Here is a 17,245-nt window from a genome sequence, read left to right as displayed (position 1 = left end):
TAACTGAAGGTGATTCGTTGACTATTTTTTGGCAATGATCTTTCCATGTTTCCATGGTCATGTTTAATTTTTACATGTAGAGGCGGGTTTGCAACCTAAACACTACAATACATCCAACAAGCTTGCAGCCAGCAGTCATGAGATAAGAGTAAATCAGACGTGCTGTTTTATTGCTGTAATCCATGATTTGATTCACATTGAGAGGAAAGTTAATTGGTATTCAATTAAATGCCAAAGTTAATTTAGCAACACTCGTTAAATTCCCTTGATTATAGTTTTTTGTCCACAGGCAGGACCTTCACAGTCAAACACTATTATAAAAGAGAAAAACACATTATGTGTAACAGCAGTCTACACAAGTCAATTTTAGGTGTGAATTATGAGTTTGAGACTTCAGGACCTGATATACAGTTTCATGTTTATTAAAATTGGACGGATTTACAGTTTGTACACTCCATCCACATTGGCATTGATTTAGAAAGCAAGAAACATGTACAAATGCAATATATACATACCAGTATACATATATTTATGAAATACAATAGCTTTTTTTCCACGCAACTGTATCGTTTTTTTAATTTTTTTTATTATTGTCGTCATGGTTGGGCGGGGCTTTTTAAGCAAGCTACACTTAAATAGTTCAGACAGAGAGATGCTGTGCAGTAAGCTGTGAATTTCTGTCATGGAAAGTGAGTCAAACCTACAGTATCTACAATATCCTGATCTTCATGTTAGAAAAATAGTCCCACGTTTGCACAAAGTTCCCCACAGAAATGATTACAGAAGGCGAGCGTCAACAGCACAGGCACCAGAGGACCAAGCAAAACCCACAACAGTGACGTGATTAGTTTAGTTAACAATTTGGGAATTAGTTACAAATAAACAACCGAGGAGACAAAGTTTGCTGATCGTTTGGTTTTTGTTACGTTAAGAAATTTGAAGCTGTGATTTGGGATTCCATTTTTCTCTCTCTCAGAAACCAGTTTATGTTTTACGAGATTCAAACCTTCTGATTTTGGAAGTTAAGACCGTTTAAATCACTTATCTTTATAACTGTAAATTATCTTCAGTGAAAGATAGACCTCAGCACATATCTTGGATGACTGAAAAGTGTTAAATATTAAAATCAACAACATGGAAGTACACAAAAATGTTACTTTATAAAGAGTGCATTTTGTGTACGGCAGCTTTACATAACCACATTTAGAGTTTTTGTTGTTGTTTTCTTTTCTTTTTTATAACTCCACAGAAACGGGGTAACTGAATTCATGCACCTTCGGCCACCTCGAGGAGCAGGTTTTTTTTCCAAGAATGAAGTTGGTAAACTTAAACCACTTTTTCAGCACAGCATCACCTCCAGCAGGTAGGATGTCCCTGATTTCTTTCTGAAGTGACTTTTAAGACAACGTAGCAACACAAACACATAATGCAGCCTGTCTTTAGATAAGTCAGAGTGGAAGAAACATTTATAAAAAAAAAAAGGTCCACACTGCAGTTTATCGTAATTTGACACAAACAAACTTTGGAAAGCACTCAAGGACAAAGTGGCGCTCTGATCTGACAAGCCTGTGAAGAATTACAGGGCTGCATTAGAATAAAATGCGTTGATTTACGTTTCTTTTCGTTTTTTGAGAGGGGTGTTATGGTAAGAAGGTTAAAGTCGCAACTCGAGCACTGCAGCAGCTATGAAAGCTGATTTATCAAACCCCGAGTTGTTCTTTACCAATCAAAGCAGAGGATGCTATGTTTTTAAAAAAACATTTTAATACCTGCTGTTCAATGACCTATTGGATTTGATCTGGTCAGCTCTGAGATTTTCCTTTACAGTTTATTATTTAAGATAATTTGATGTGATCACAGAATATGGTAAAAACAAAACATCCTTATCAAACATATAATTTGGAGGTTTGCTGTCAAAGATCTACACTCGTACAGTGTTTAATGGAACAGTGGATGCAGTGAGTTTACATTGACTGAACCAGAGTAGAGTATCTGTTTAAACCATGCTGTATTAGTGGAAATGCTGGATAGAAAAAAAAGATGTAATAAAATAGTGCAGGTTAGGAGGAGGATTGGTAATTTCACCAGTAAATCACATTCATCTCATTTTACACATTACTGCCATCTTGTGATTAAATTTTTTTTTAAGTGAAATGTTTAAAAAAAAATTAAAATAAATTAACCAGTTGGAAATAACTGAAATTAGTTTTTGTAGGAGCCGAATTCAAATTAACTTTATCTATATCGCTGAAATTACTCGAAATAACAAACACCTAAAATGGATTTATGACTGCGGGCATTGAAGATCCCGCTTAATTTATTTGCTACTCAAAGAAGAAGAACATGAAGCTCGATTTCAGACGATTTGATGATTGATGATGACTTCATGTAGCTGTCACTTATATATATACTTATATATCAGCGGCGTCATAGCGTTTACTGTCATGTTTCACAATGTGCCTCCTGACTTATTATCAATAAAGATGATTTAATCGTTTCAGAGGGTGAGGCTGATTTCATTCTTTAATGCAGTTTTTTTTAGTATTGATCTGAATCCCTGGTTACACTTAATAAAGTTTAGCAGAACTATGCAGGGTTTCATGTAGTGTTTTACACTGATTACACACCGATATAGCCTCGATCGCACGACATTCAAAACTTAATGGTGGCGGGGGTGTTGGATCACACTGCTGCCAGTAAGCCACCGACTGGAAAACACATCCATTTCTCTGACGGCTGAGAGGAAACTAAGCAGCAGTGAGACCAGATTTCAGAGAGTAAAAGACAGACGTAAAGGACTTAATTTTTTGTAGTACTTCACATTAAAACCCAACACTTCAATGTGCAAGTTAGATCAATATTAATACAATACCCATATATGAGTAGAGTAGACCAGAACCGTAGGAGTGGTAACACTGTTCATGCTCAAGAAATATTTGTAGCAGGATTCAGATATGGTGTCCTGTAGTCGAAACAATACAAGGACAGATAGAGTACTGAACCCACAGAGAAGCAGAGGAGTCTTCAATTCATTCATCGTTGAAATGGATTAAAGGGTGCGTTCACACTTAGCTGTTGTAGCGATAAAAACTTACAGTCTGAAAGTGTAGTTTAATTTCAGCACAGGAATAAATATCTTTCTCCCTCCCTCGCACTCTGTGTCAAACTCAATTCCTCTCTTTCAAACCCATACAGCTTTCTTTGTGTTTCTCATCAACTCCACAGCCAGCTCTACTCGGGCAAACGGGTGTTCTGTGCTTTTTTCTCATCGTCCCCACAGTCCTCACACAGTCCTGCTTTATTTCGGTGCCTCCCGGTCACAGATCAAATTGTAGTTTGAAGGGGTTCAAGTCTCACGTATGGTTACTGCTATTAGTTAACGGTCTCTTTGTGGGAGGGTCCCTGACTCTCTGGGCGACACAGTGAGTATGGACAGGCACTCCACCTGGCAGGCACACCACGTCAGGCTCGCTGAAGGTGTTGTGGCACAGGTGGCATCCCTTCTTCTCGGACACAAGGATCGGTTTCTTCCGCTCTTTCAACTGGAGGAGGAAATACGTACAGAGTAGAGTTAGAGTCAGCTCAATTCAGTGACTATGAGATACAATCAAGACAGTACAAATAATACAATTCAGTGAGGAAAAAAAGAACAAATCAATATAGTTCAGACAAGAAATGTTAATACCAACAATATTTGCTCGTCTCATTGTTGGATTTCAAGTAGTAATCAACATGCCTCCAATATGAATTATTTTGTTTATAGAAGCAGAACGACGGATTCAAATTAAAATTTAATTTGGTTTATTAAAGTATTTTGCTGCAGGAGGATAGACAGAAGACATTTTTATAACTTTTTATAGAAACTATACATGACTCCCTTCATAATTAGGTTATATCATTTTGAGGAATTGTGTTATTTATAAAATAAAGTATTTTTTGTAATGATTCCACTCCTTCCTCCACCTAATTATTACTGGGACACACTTGATTGTTTCATGTCTTATATAATAAAGCTTCAAAATGAACTTGATACTTTTTATACAGCACTTCACTATGAATTAATCTACCAATTATTTTCTCAATTAAATGTTTATATCAAGTCAGAAAATGGTGGAAATGCCTGTGATATTTTCCCACAGCCCATGGTGATGTATTTAAATATCTTCTTTTTTTTTTACCAACAGGATACTCTGTTTATCATCATATGTGACAACTGCACATTTAATAAACTGGAAATATTTTTGCTTAAAATAATTTAAAAAATCAATTACCTAGTTGCTGATTCATTTTCTGCCAGTTGCGCAATCAATGAATCGGTCCAACTCTTTAATTACATATATATTAATTTATTTACTAAGATGAATGTAACTACACAAATACTTTAAAATAAGCAGTAATTTCTGTTGTTATTATAGCTGTTAATGGTTCGCTAAACTAATGTTGACTGGATCTTTAAATTAAAATCTGTCATAAAACAAAGCAGAATAATCTACTAACAAATGGTGTCACAAAGCCTGTAAAATAACTCATTAAACTATTGTGGTTAAATGCAGAAGTAAAATTGAATAGTTTCTCGTATTTTTGAGTTATTGTGTTATGATACGGTCTGCGCTGCTCACCCGGTCATGCAGCAGTTGAAGGTTTTCAGAGTGGGCCAGCCCCAGAGCGATCTGCGAGGTGCGGCAGGCGTGCATACTGGCCCTGACGGCTCGACCCAGGAAGGGACGCAGCAGCTGCAGCGACCAGCCTTCGGGGAGCATGCGCAGCACGCGGACTGCGTCGAACACCTCCCCGTGCCGATTTAGGAGGTCCACTGCCGCCATCTCCAGGTCTCCACTGCTGACGCCTGCTGCTGATTTTCCAGTAAGGGTTCTGTCGAGATAAACTCCCAAGAGAAGGTGAAACAGCCGCTGTCGGTAAGCAGAATCCTGACAGGAAGAAGCCCATATAACAAAGGCCTCTGCGGACGGGAAGTCTCTGAGCTCATGCACTAATATGTGCAAAGCTTTATCATGCTCCTCCAGTTTTCCATGTAGTGTTGCACGCTCTAGCAGCAGGTGATCATTGTTTTCCATCTTACCTAAAGAAAACAGAAGGATATAAAATATAACATCAGACTTTGCTCTCCAACATTTTCCACCTAGAGCTGCACAAAATATGTATTCCTATAATCAAACATGCTGAGTTAAAACTGATGAGACACAGTTGTTAATGAAACCGTTAAAACCTAAAACGAGCATTGAGCAACATTTGCAGATAGAAAGATATGTGTGGGGTTTTTTCAGACATCGGTCTCACCTAAAATAAACTGTACACGGTAGAGGTTCGACTCCCTGAGCAGAGCTTGGAGCCTCTCTCTCGCTCTGGTCAGCTGCTGTTCGTTTTTTGACGACTCTGACAGCAATGACAAGACCCTCTCCAGGTACAACACAGCCAGGTGAGTGTGGAACCGCTCCTTCTGCAGCCACAAACGTGTAAAGAAATCAATAAATTATCGTTGCCCCCTTATTCTGAAGGAATAATAGAAAAGGGATAATAATAGTTGTTTCTAAGCTTCACCCCTCCTCTTCTTTTCATCCATTCTGACATATATAGACAAACAAATTCACACTTAAAGGCAACCTAGTTCACAGTCTCATTTACCAGACTTGATCAGTTTGTTATACCTGTGTCCGTCTCTCCAGCACCACGTGTTCCAGGTAGAGAAGAAGCGCCCGGCTGTGCTTTCCCAGGTAAGTAACGACATCATCAGGGTTCAGATCTGACTGATCTTTACTGCCAGGCCTCTTAGTGAAGATGTGGACACCTATCTATGAACAAAAAAGAAAGCCTAGGTTACCCCTATAGCTGCAAAATAGCAGAAAAATTGATGTGAAAAATCTGTCATGAAGAATATGAAATGCTCTATCATTTGCTTTCTATCAATGCAATGATGTCCATACATTGCATGATTTTGCTTATGTGCTGTTGTAATGTGTACACTGCTATAAAATGTGTCATCTTGGCTAACTTTCTCCCCTATTTGCATTTATGTCCTAGTACGTGGTGGGCATTGCTATTAAACTTATCATTAAAATTAGATTAAATAAAATAATGTAACTGTTTACATTGCTGTTAAAATATATTCTACTTGTAAAGTCAAGTTGACAAGTAACTGGTAATCTTCATTGTCAGCTGTGTTAAACTTCTGTGGTTATTTAAGGTCCTGGGAACCTACGGTGGGATCCTTCCGTAAAGCCCAGTCTGCATACTTCCACACCAGATCCAGATTGGAGCAGGAGCAGAGGAAGTCCACAACATACTCATAAAGGTCAGATCTTGTGTGGTCCTCCAGATCCCCATCAGCCACGCGAATCCACAACTGAGGACAATAAAAAATAGAGTGTTCATTTACTAGATATCACATTAGTGCTGACGCTTCTGAGAACCAATGATAGAGTTTAGATGTACATACCTGAAGCGCTGCTGAATCCTGACCATTATAATGGTAGAGCAGCCCAAGTGCAAAATATCTAAGCGAGAGGGGGGAAAAAAGACTGAATCAAACAAAGCCTCTCCCTCATGATTTCATTTTTGTAAGACAAACTAATTAAATTGGCTTGACTAAACTGGACAAAGAATTAAACTCATATCAGGGTAATTAACAGTGGGGGGGCAAATAAATGTAATTATCCAACAAAGCTTCATCACAGTTAGTCCCTCTAGGAATTTGTACATTTTCTGTCCACATTAATTATAAAAATTAGACTGATCCCCACAAGAGTGTTAGTTTTTCTGCTAATTACTACAGTTTTACTCATGATTGGACATTGCCCGATCTGAGACTTAAAATTTAGCCTGATTACTCTTTATAAAGGCCGTCGAATGATGTTCAACGAGTCCAGAGTGCAGCCACAGTCTCAAAATGTGTGGGTTCTTTAGATTAACTGCATTTGAGTGTCACTCCATTAATGGAGCTTCAACAGATGTGAAGACTATAAAATGTCCTCGTGTGTTAAATGCTGCAATTTTCACATCCTTAAGATAATAGTATATTAACATACTCTTAAAGGAGCGCTCTAAATTAAAGACAAAAATGACAGAATACACACTTGTGATATTTCTCCAGCCACGGGACGCTGTCTGTTAGCAGACAGGCGTTTTCTGAAGCTAACAGGTCTAGAAGGCTGTCGTGATCCTGTTCAGCGTATAGTTTCAACAGAGCTGTGTCCACATCCTCTCTGCATCCGTTGGCTACCTCTGTGCTTCGTACCTGTGAGTGGAGATGGAGAAAAATATGTACAGTATGTGATACAAATATGACACTTAAAAATGATTAGTTACAGAATTACAAGAGGAATTTTGATAGGTAAACTTGCAACAAAAATCAGTGCTTGACTTTACCTCTCCCAAATAACTGATAAGGAATTTCTTGCACCGGAGCACTTTTTCCTGGTCACCCTGTGCCAGGTGGTTGAGATCTGCAAACTCGTGGAGAGGAGGGTGGCAGCGCGTAAATGAAGAGGAAGCTGGCATCAGTAGTGGGTAGAGAGATATCAGCTCCCGAACATCCAGCTGACCCTTCCTAAAGATTATAAAAGTAGGGTTACACGAACATTTAATGAATGACAGTCAAGAACTAAAGGCCAGAAACTAGAAAGCATTAAAAGAGCGAACACCACATCACTGCATTTGTTACATTTATTATTAGCAAATGCTTGATTTTTTTTTCAAATCTGCATTCGTATGGCAGAAAAATACACAGTGATAGATAGTTATTAATAATTATTAATCTGCAAGTGGATTCAGATTGGCACATTTAACACAACCATGACAGGCAGCTATAAAGTGAAGCTGTAAAGTAATTATAAGGATTGGGAGTTAAATCTCCACATTTCTTGATTTTGTTTATCAGCTTTCCCTTTGCACCTCAACAGCTGTTAACATTAGGGTATTTAGAAAGAAATTATGGGAAAAGTGCAGTGAAACTGTGTGCAAAGTTCCTGAAGTTGTAAGAAAGTTTTTCTGCAGAAAGGTTTTTGCCATGGTGAAGAAACTTAAGTCAAGAAAGGGATACTGTTGTACTGTGTATGATTTTAGCATCTATTTATTATAAATACTGTAGTAAAACAACATGGAAAATCATCACAGAGATACCTAGAGACGCATTATACAAGGATATGGTGAGGTTTGTGGATAGCATTATAGAATAGATTAGAACAATGGTTTTGTTTTGCTATTTTATTATTTAAAATGCTGTAGTGAAAGAATGACAAAATAATGTACAGATGTATGTATTTCAACAAAGGAAAATAACAACCTTCATGGTTTTTTGAGTATAGATTTCTAGAGTTTACGAGGTGCACTTGAATGCACCATGAAATCCCTTGTTTTACAGTCTACGGTTGGCGCTTTAAGCGATGCACGCACAATCGATCTTTTTAAGTGTTTCACTTTTTAAGTGCAGATAGCATGACTGCGCCTCTCAATTGTAGTTGTTGTGACGTGACTGCGGGGTCAGAGAGAGCTCAGAGGAGACTGTTGGTGTGCAGTGGGGCGCAGGATGAGTGATGGTGCAGGTGTATCTGCATCTGAGCAAAACCAAGTGGGCTGTGCAGTTCTATAATTAGAAAATCAATTTGTGGTGGACAAACTTTTATTGTGGCGTGCTGTCACAAATAAATGAATGAATGGGAAACTGATTCTCGATAATATAACCAATTATTTAATCAAGACTTGGACCTGGAGGTGGAGAAGCAGCAGAAAAATAATGGTTGGATAGATTAAGATTTATTTAAAGTCAGAGGCCTGAAACAATGTAATTGGGGATTTTCCAGCCAGGTTTTGTGTAAATTACATAAAATAAACATTGTATAACTAACATTAGTGCCAGCGGCAGGCTAGAATATATATTTAAGACCTTTGTGAATTAAATTAAGACTTTTAAATACCATCTGAGGCTTTTTTGAGGAGACTTAAATCAATGCTTGTTAAAACTTTTCGAGATACCCTGAAAGAGGTTGGAATATATATGTATATACATAATTTAATCTAACAAGGATTTGATTTCAATTCTCAAACAATCAACGTGGTGATGGCATGTGCGGGACGAGAGCAATTAGTGGTACTTAAATAAAAAACTAAACACTACTGCAATAAAAATAAATATATATAAAATATATATAGATGATGTAACAAAAGGTTTTTCTGAGCACAACTGGGGCCTGATGGACTGGACAGTTATCAAACAGACACAAACTCTTACCTGAAGTGTTCTTTTGCTTCTAGAAACTGAAGTTGGCCAAACTGTATGAAACCCGCCTGCTGGAGGATTCTTTTGTGCAAAATCTGTGTGTAGAAAGTGACATTATATGAGGCATTTGTTTTTTTTTAGTTTAGAAAAACACTGTCAACCATGTGATTCAGCTTAGATAAATACAAAGAGAGATCTTAGTCCATGTATTATTTGTTACCTGAAACTTGTCTTTGGGAATATTTCTCTGTGCTCCCTCTGTGAGGACGAGTGCCTCCTCCACTCTGTGACTGGCCAGTAAGTCCTGAATCTGTCTCTCCAGTGGCAAGGGTACCAGAACATACACAGCTTTAGTGGAAGCCAGAATGACCCTCCCTAAAACACACAACACTCACAGGTCAGCACAAATAAATAAACAGTGATATTATATGTGTCCTGTCTATAAACCGCTGTTATACTTAATTTTAATCCACTGTGCAATAACCTATTTCATGATTGTAGACAACCCAGAGGCGATAAATCAAAACCTTCTAGTAGCTTCCAGCTTTAGCTCAGAGCTCACCACAAAATCCCCAGTTCCTGTTCGGTCAGGGACTTTTGCTGCATGTCATTACTCCATGTCTCTCTCCCTTCATTTCCTGTTATCTTTCTTCTGTCACTAATAAAGGAATAAAATGTCCTAAAAATAGTTGTTCCTGTGTGCTTCTGATCAGAACTTAAATAATTTCAGCTGCGTGTTTTGCAAAGCCTAATGCAATATTTTTGGTTTTTAAATATTTGCTCTGCTTAAGTCAAGACTTCCTGTCTCAGAAAAAGCCGTCTGAATCCAGCCAGGGGAGCTGTGCTGCATCTCTCTCTCTCATTTCCTGTCATTTCTCCAATATGAAAAAAGTGACTTTTACAGTAATTGAGGTTGTGTTCAATATGATAGTTATTTAAATTATATATTTAAAAAATGAAATGTTATATCTGCTCAAGGCAAGACACATGGTGGGATCTAATTTATAGCTACACTGTAAAACATTATAACATTACACTTCTGTCAGGTGAAATTTTACACATCATTTCTTTTACACCTTTATAACATAATTTAACACATTTCCTCCTGATTTAAATTAACTTCCTAACCATTGTGAAATGAGCTCTATTTTAACCGTGTAAGCGCCTCATGGCAGGTCTCAGACTGTATGTGTGTCTCTATGTGCACCTGTTATTTTAGTTTATGTCTAGCAGCGTAAAGTGCAAACGGGCTGGATGAAGGTCAAAACAGATCAGCAGGTGTGGCGATTTTTAAATAGTCTCTCAGCCAGTCACATCGTTGCTCTCATAGCTCTGAAACAGCTGTGCCAATCACAGTTGAGCATGATGACAGCTCAACAAACAACTCTTTGGACTGCTGAGAGCGCCACAGCATGAACAACAAACATCACAACAAGGGTGCAGCCAGAGACATGCTGTAGGTTTTTTCATCAGTTAGTAACAATGTTAATTAAAGCCGCAAGCGGCGATGGCGGGCCCTCGCTCACCCATGCCACCGCGGGGCCTGAGGCATGGCGGGGCTGTGGCGTGAAGCAGAAAGTGAGAAAAAACCTGGAAGGAGGCCAAAAATGCAATGTTTCATTCATCCAGTAGGGGGCAGTCACAGGTAGTTACACATATGGTCTGGTGTGTTCAGGGCGGCCACTCATCAGTCATGTGAAGTTTGGAGTGAATTGGACAAAGCATGAAGGAGTTATGAGAGGTTGATGGTTCATCCACCAGGGGGCAGTAATGGGATGCATGCAGGTGTGTTCAGGGTCAGTCCCTCATCACACATGTGAAGTTTCGTGGAAATCGGACAATGTTGATGCAAAAAATGGCACTTCCTGTTTCCACTAGGGGGCGACATGAGCGACACCCCTATCAGATGGAAGAGGTCTCCACCCTGGACCTGTGTATCAATTTTCATGATGATACGTGTTCAATAAAGCCATCAAAAAGCCAAACGTATTTTCATGGCGAGGAATTGATGGTAGCCACGCCCCCACAGGGACGCCATTACTCGTAGCTTCACAGTGTTCATAATGTAGCTTCACCAACTGGTTCTGCATGTTTTAGAAGTGGAATGAAGTTGATGGGGTCAACTATGTATTTTTCATGAATCTTAGTTAACTTCCTGTTACCACCGGGGGCACTATGAGTTACGTGGGAAGTTAATATATCGGGACGTTCAGGGCGGAGCCATCATCATGTCCAGCAAGTTTGAAGCTGATTGGATGAAGTATGTGGGCGTGAGAGCCACTCGTATGTACATGGCGGGCACGCCAAAGTTAGTTGAGCCCTGGCAGACACGCCCTTTGACCTACGGATGTGCAGAGCACAACTTAAGCTCAGCTAGGTCTGGAGATGTTGCGTACCTAATTTGAACTTGATCGGGCGAATGCTGTGGGAGGAGTTAATTTTAGGCGGGAAAAATCAAAACCAAAATGGCCGACTTCCTGTTGGGATGAGGTCAAGAGGCTTTCTTGCATATGTGGGTATAATACATATGTGTACCGAATTTTGTGAGCATAGGACAAAGTTAGCAAAATTCCCTATGGGCATTTTTGGACATTGTAGGGGGCGCTATTCCGCCATTCTGCGTCGACCATGTGCGACCACCCAAAAATATTGAATTTCGGATGAGGCCGGACGTCCGTGCAAAAGTATAAGCATTTTCGCATTTGGGAAAGGGGCGAAATTGGGGCACGAAATGTCGGAAGAATAATAATAATAATAATAATAATAATAATACTAATAATAAACATTACAATTTCAATAGGGCTTTCGCCAGGCGACTTGAAGTCGCCGCTCGGGCCCTAATAAACATTACAATTTCAATAGGGCTTTCGCCAGGCGACTTGCAGTCGCCGCTCGGGCCCTAATAATAATAATAATAAACATTACAATTTCAATATAGCATTTTTCCCCGGGGGTCTTCCATACCACATGATTACTCGATTACTTGATTACTTTGGGGTCACTTGCACTTTGGGGTCACTTGCACGTTGGGGCATGAACGAATTTCAATAGGGCTTTCGCCAGGCGACTTGCAGTCGCCGCTCGGGCCCTAATGATAGAAGCTGTTCAATGCCCAACGGAAAGTTGAGCCGTGGTAACCCAACGTCTCCTTCATAAAGAGGCAGATTATGGAGTTATAACCGATCAGTCTGAGTGTAGAGGTGTGTGTAATTATTCTGTAGCAGCTGAGCGTCATTTTCAGGTGATTCAATGAAGGTATAGACAGTGAACGACTGATGGCGTAATGGGACTGTGCTCTGGCACAGGTAGTCTCAGAGGCTGCAGATTTATTAACACATCTGTCCTGCTGCCTTCAGATGCTGCTGGGATTTAATGAACTGAAGAAGAAGCTTTTCACACAGTATAAAGCAGCAACAACAGATAGTGAGAGTCACCCACATTCAATTATAGAGCAGACTGATTTTTCTGACTTTCCTGTTTCAATCACAGTTATTTTGGTTGGGGCATGTTTAATTGAAATAACTTATTTACATTTCCAGCATTAATTGGTGATTGTAGCACATTTAGAACAAGTATTTAGTTTGTTCTTGTTGATAAAAATCACCAAAGCAGCAGCAGATTGGCGTTGTGCCAGAAGGGTCATCTGTTTTCAGTTCAAGTTCAGCGGCCGTCTAGGGTTAAAATTCAACCAAAATACAGCAGATCATTTTCAGATTTAAATGGACCTCCCACCTCTGTGCCGCACACCAAATTACCACACAGACGGGCAAAGTGCGTTTCAAGGTCAGGAGAATACCAAAGAGTCGGAGCACTGCTTGTGCTGGTTGTTACACCTGCACTCCCCTATGCTGATTATCTTTCATAGATAAATTGATTGATTAGATTTGTGTGAGGATACCTTCAAAGACCTCCAGAATGTGTCCATCCCTGAATGAAAGGGTCTGTTTCAGCTGTTGATCCAGCATGCTGTGGATGGTGATGAAACTCTCATCCAAAGCCACCACATAGGGAAAGCACACAGTGGCACCGATCACACTCTCCGACCAGTTAACTGGAGCCCGCTGGGATACACCTTCTGCATTGGCAAACATTCCTGTGGGGAGATGAGGAAGAGGTCAGTAGATGGTACATAGAGACAGTTTTGGAGATAAGGAGGAAGTTTACTTTTTGGACAATTTATACACTAAATGATTGTTAGTTTCGCCAAATTTGTGTACATGAAAATTATAAAAATGAGTGAATGATCTAATTCAAGCTTAGACACGTTAATCTTCACAATTTTGTACTGACTTACCGAGACCACCAGGTGCCGCCAAGAGGAACTCCTCCCTGTCGATCCTCTTCACAATGGGTCTCCGCTCCTCACTGTTGTAGGGGAAGAGGTCTTGGGAGGCTCCCGTGTTGTAGTTCAGGATCATGTACTGTGTAGCGAGGGCGAGGCACAGGAAGTAACCGTCAAGACTGACGGCGCAGGGCTGCTCAGGCGTGGTCACTTCTTTGACCAGCTGCACTCTGTCCTCATACACCATGTAAATCTGCACTGTCCGTCGCTTCCAGGAGAGGACACCCATTTCCACGCAGAACGGGTCGCCACTCACCGGGTTCTCATTAACGCAGAATGCCGTCACACCTCTGATCTTGGCTCCACCTCCTGCCGCTGAGGGCACAGTCTCCAGAGTCACCATGTCGACAAGAAACACTATCCCATCGCAAAGCACTATCAGACGCTCCAAAGCGGAGGCGGCTCGCAGCTCAGCGACGGGTTTCTTGAGGCCCAGGTATTTGTGAAGCAGCTTCTGAGATGAGTAACTGGGTTTCCCTTTGGGGGATGTGACCTCGTCCAGCAGGAAGTGGTGGATGAAGCAGTCGTTGGTGCCGACGTACAAGTGTTTCCCACAGCACTCTATACACTCAATGTTGATGCGAGCCTTGTCGCCCATGAGGAGGTCTCGCTCCACAGCGGGGACTAGCTCAAAGGCCTTCACACTCATCTCGGCCAAGACATCTAGACTAGAAGATACAAAACAGGAAGGCATCAACAACACTGCAGAGAAATGAAAATAATCAATATGGCGGACATCATAGTGCAAAACATTGATTAATATATTATTAATACGCTGCTAGTGTGACTATTCATTGACTGCATATACAGAAACACAGGTGTGTGTCCCATTTACAACAAACTGGATCCATTTTCCTTTTAGGCAGATCAGCCTTTAGCCTGATTATGAGTCCTTCACCTATAAATAATGGCACACATGACTGTATAAACTTAAACAGGCCAAGACTGTAAAAAGCATTTTACAGTGTGTAATTAGACCTGGAACAATAATTAGATATAACGCAAAACATGACCTAATTTCAGCCTATCTTCAATTTTGGGAGGATGGTAAAATAATCAAGCAATGTGAAGACATAAGCTTGGGCTCTGGAAAATTGTGATGGACATTTTTCTCAATTTCCTCACATCAAGGAACAATCAAACAATTAATTATCCAAGAATATAATTAGCAATTAACCAGTAATGAAGATGAGCATTAGTTACTACCTGAAATATAACAGAGCCTAACTGATACTTGATTTGAGGTCAATATTGCTATAAAGATATATAAATATAAATATTGCAGATGACTGTAGATTACAGTATGTTAATATATAGGGCCAACATCCAGTGTGTAAGCTTAACCCTAACCCTGAAGCATATTTGAGGGTTCAGCAGTATGAGTTAGTCATATCAAGAGTATATCTGACACAGTTACAGTCTTTTTAGTATCAAATGTCCTCTTTGTGTTTCCCTGTAGAGCTGAGGTGGAAGTATACTGTAGTATAAGACTGTATACTGAAAGATATTGACTTGATCTGACTAATTTGGATGGCTTAGGCTTCATATTAGCTTCAGATAAACTTTTTATTACATTTGTGCACAGGAGGAGGACTGTGGATTTTGGCCCCTATCACTTTCATTGAAACTACATTATGAAGGGATCTTCTGACGGTCAGCATGAACAAGAGGAATGATTACAGCAAGAAAAAGCTGTGTATGTGTTCACTCGGGCACCTGACTGTTGTTTTAAGACAGCTTTGACAGATTGTGAACCTCTCCTTTATCGCTACTTATCAAAAATGTGGAACAGCATTAGCTTCCATGCTAACAGCTAGGTTCACTGACGTTCAGGCTAGTTAGCTTCCCAAAATCCACAGAGAGTAACAGCAGAGGAAGAACAAAGTTAACAGGTTAATACTACTAGCTGTATGAAGCTGGGTCGGTTTGTCAATGGGCTAACGTGTTAAAGGCATGTGAGAAAATCATGATGGTCTTTTGACAGATTGTGTAGCTTCTTCTGGGCCAGCTAACCTAGCTAACTTTAGCGGGGGGCGGCTAGCAAGTCATTTAACACTAAGCTCGAGTTTCAATATGGCCAAAAATTAAGTGTTAGTGAGTGTTTGCTCAGATAAGCTGTAAAGTTACGTTTTATCACACTTGCAAGAAGCAAGAAGCCCCTACTCTCCAGTTAGCCTCCTCTGCCTTGAGATGCCCCGGCTCCCTCCCTGGTCCTCCCCCCCCCCAGAGCTGGGGCCGTACTCACCGCTGCAGACAGCACTCAGGACCGCGGGCAGAGGCTCCACAAACAGGCGACAATGACTACTACAGAGCCAGTGGATACGATAGATACATATAGACAAACATTAACATAGCCATGGTGCAGTACTGTATATGAGGGCTGGTCGCTGTGAATCTGTTCAGAGTCAAACCCTGCTGCTGGGTGCAGGTGATCCGGTGCGTTCAAGACCGTCCGGCTAAAAGGAAACTTGTTATAAATGCTTCCTCTACAATGTTTCATACTGGCCTCCTTTATCGTGTATTCATTAAGTAGCCATGTATGAGTTAGTTCATATTTTATGCTACTTTGTACTTATACTCCACTACATTTCCAGAGGGAAATATTGTACTTTCTACTCCACTACATTTATTTGACTGCTTTAGTTACTTTTCAGATGAAGATTTGACACAATGGATAATATAACAAGCTTTTAAAATACAAAACGTTGCTAAAAAATTATGTTTTGACTTTTATTTTCTTCTTTCCTCTCCCACTAATCATCTCACAATCCCTCAGATTTATCTGGTGACCCTTTGAAGGGGCCTGACGGTGACCCCTATGTTGGGAACCGATGGACTAAACTCGCTAACACTCACTGGCCTCTTTATTAGGTTCACCTGTGCAATCTAATGTAATATAATACAGCAAGAAAAAGCCATAAAGTCTACATTTATGAAGTTTATACATTTTCAGTTTTTGTTGACATTGTCAGGAAGGTGATCATTCTACTTTATGTTTATTATTGACGTTGTAGTAGATAATGGTTGTATATTAGGGTGCATTATACTGATTGGTGTTTCTAATCTTTTTTCCACTTCATATACATACATGAGGGGGGGAAAAATATTAGGAACACCAGTCAACACCAGTCAGTACGCCACCACCACTTAGTATGACCTCAGTAATAAACATAAAGTAGAATTATCACTTTTTTGACAATATCAACAAAAACTGAAAATGTATAAACTTTTAAAAAGTAGGATTTATGGCAGAGCTGTTGTATTGGATTAGACTGCACAGGTGTTTCTAATGAAGTGGCCGGTGAGTGTATAAAGTCCTGAAACTAGCTCCACCTCCAGCAGCTACAACAGTAACATGCTGCTTACAAACTGATGCTTCAGTATTAATAATCTAATTATGTCATATAATATAATATATTAGTCAGAGGGACAAAACGAGTATTTGATAGATAGATAGATATTTATTGTCCCCAGAGGGAAATTCTTTGTCACAAACTGTCAACTACTGATGGGTTGAAGAAACCCCACCAACATTGAACAATATACATACACACACACACACACACACACACACACTGTACGACACCACTAAACATTGAGTAACATGTAATACACACATACTACACAACACCACCAGACATTGAACAACCGACACATATATATAGCACACT

General features: G+C 39.9%; 1 protein-coding gene across 2 annotated transcripts; it reads right to left on the bottom strand.

The window, feature by feature from the left end:
* Positions 1-437: 437 nt before the first annotated feature.
* On the bottom strand, positions 438-15,958 carry tgfbrap1 (transforming growth factor, beta receptor associated protein 1). 2 transcript variants are annotated; one of them, XM_062424011.1, is made up of 13 exons: positions 15,820-15,958; positions 13,527-14,242; positions 13,131-13,325; positions 9,453-9,607; positions 9,245-9,327; positions 7,384-7,564; positions 7,092-7,252; positions 6,455-6,512; positions 6,218-6,361; positions 5,667-5,810; positions 5,299-5,458; positions 4,620-5,080; positions 438-3,542 (listed from the first exon to the last, which is right to left on the bottom strand). In XM_062424011.1, the coding sequence occupies exons 2-13, from the start codon at positions 14,221-14,223 to the stop codon at positions 3,354-3,356; spliced, it is 2,628 nt and encodes an 875-aa protein (XP_062279995.1). In that variant the 5' UTR covers positions 14,224-14,242; positions 15,820-15,958; the 3' UTR covers positions 438-3,353. The 2 variants fall into 2 exon arrangements, with proteins under 2 accessions (XP_062279995.1, XP_062280002.1); XM_062424018.1 differs by having other exon boundaries at positions 13,527-14,237.
* Between the last annotated feature and the right edge of the window lie 1,287 nt (positions 15,959-17,245).

This window comes from Scomber scombrus, chromosome 1 (genome assembly GCF_963691925.1).
Source record: "Scomber scombrus chromosome 1, fScoSco1.1, whole genome shotgun sequence".
NCBI classification, from domain to species: Eukaryota; Metazoa; Chordata; class Actinopteri; order Scombriformes; family Scombridae; genus Scomber; species Scomber scombrus.
The sequence above is the reverse complement of the archived record's forward strand: the minus strand, read 5'-3'. Positions and strand labels throughout refer to the sequence as shown.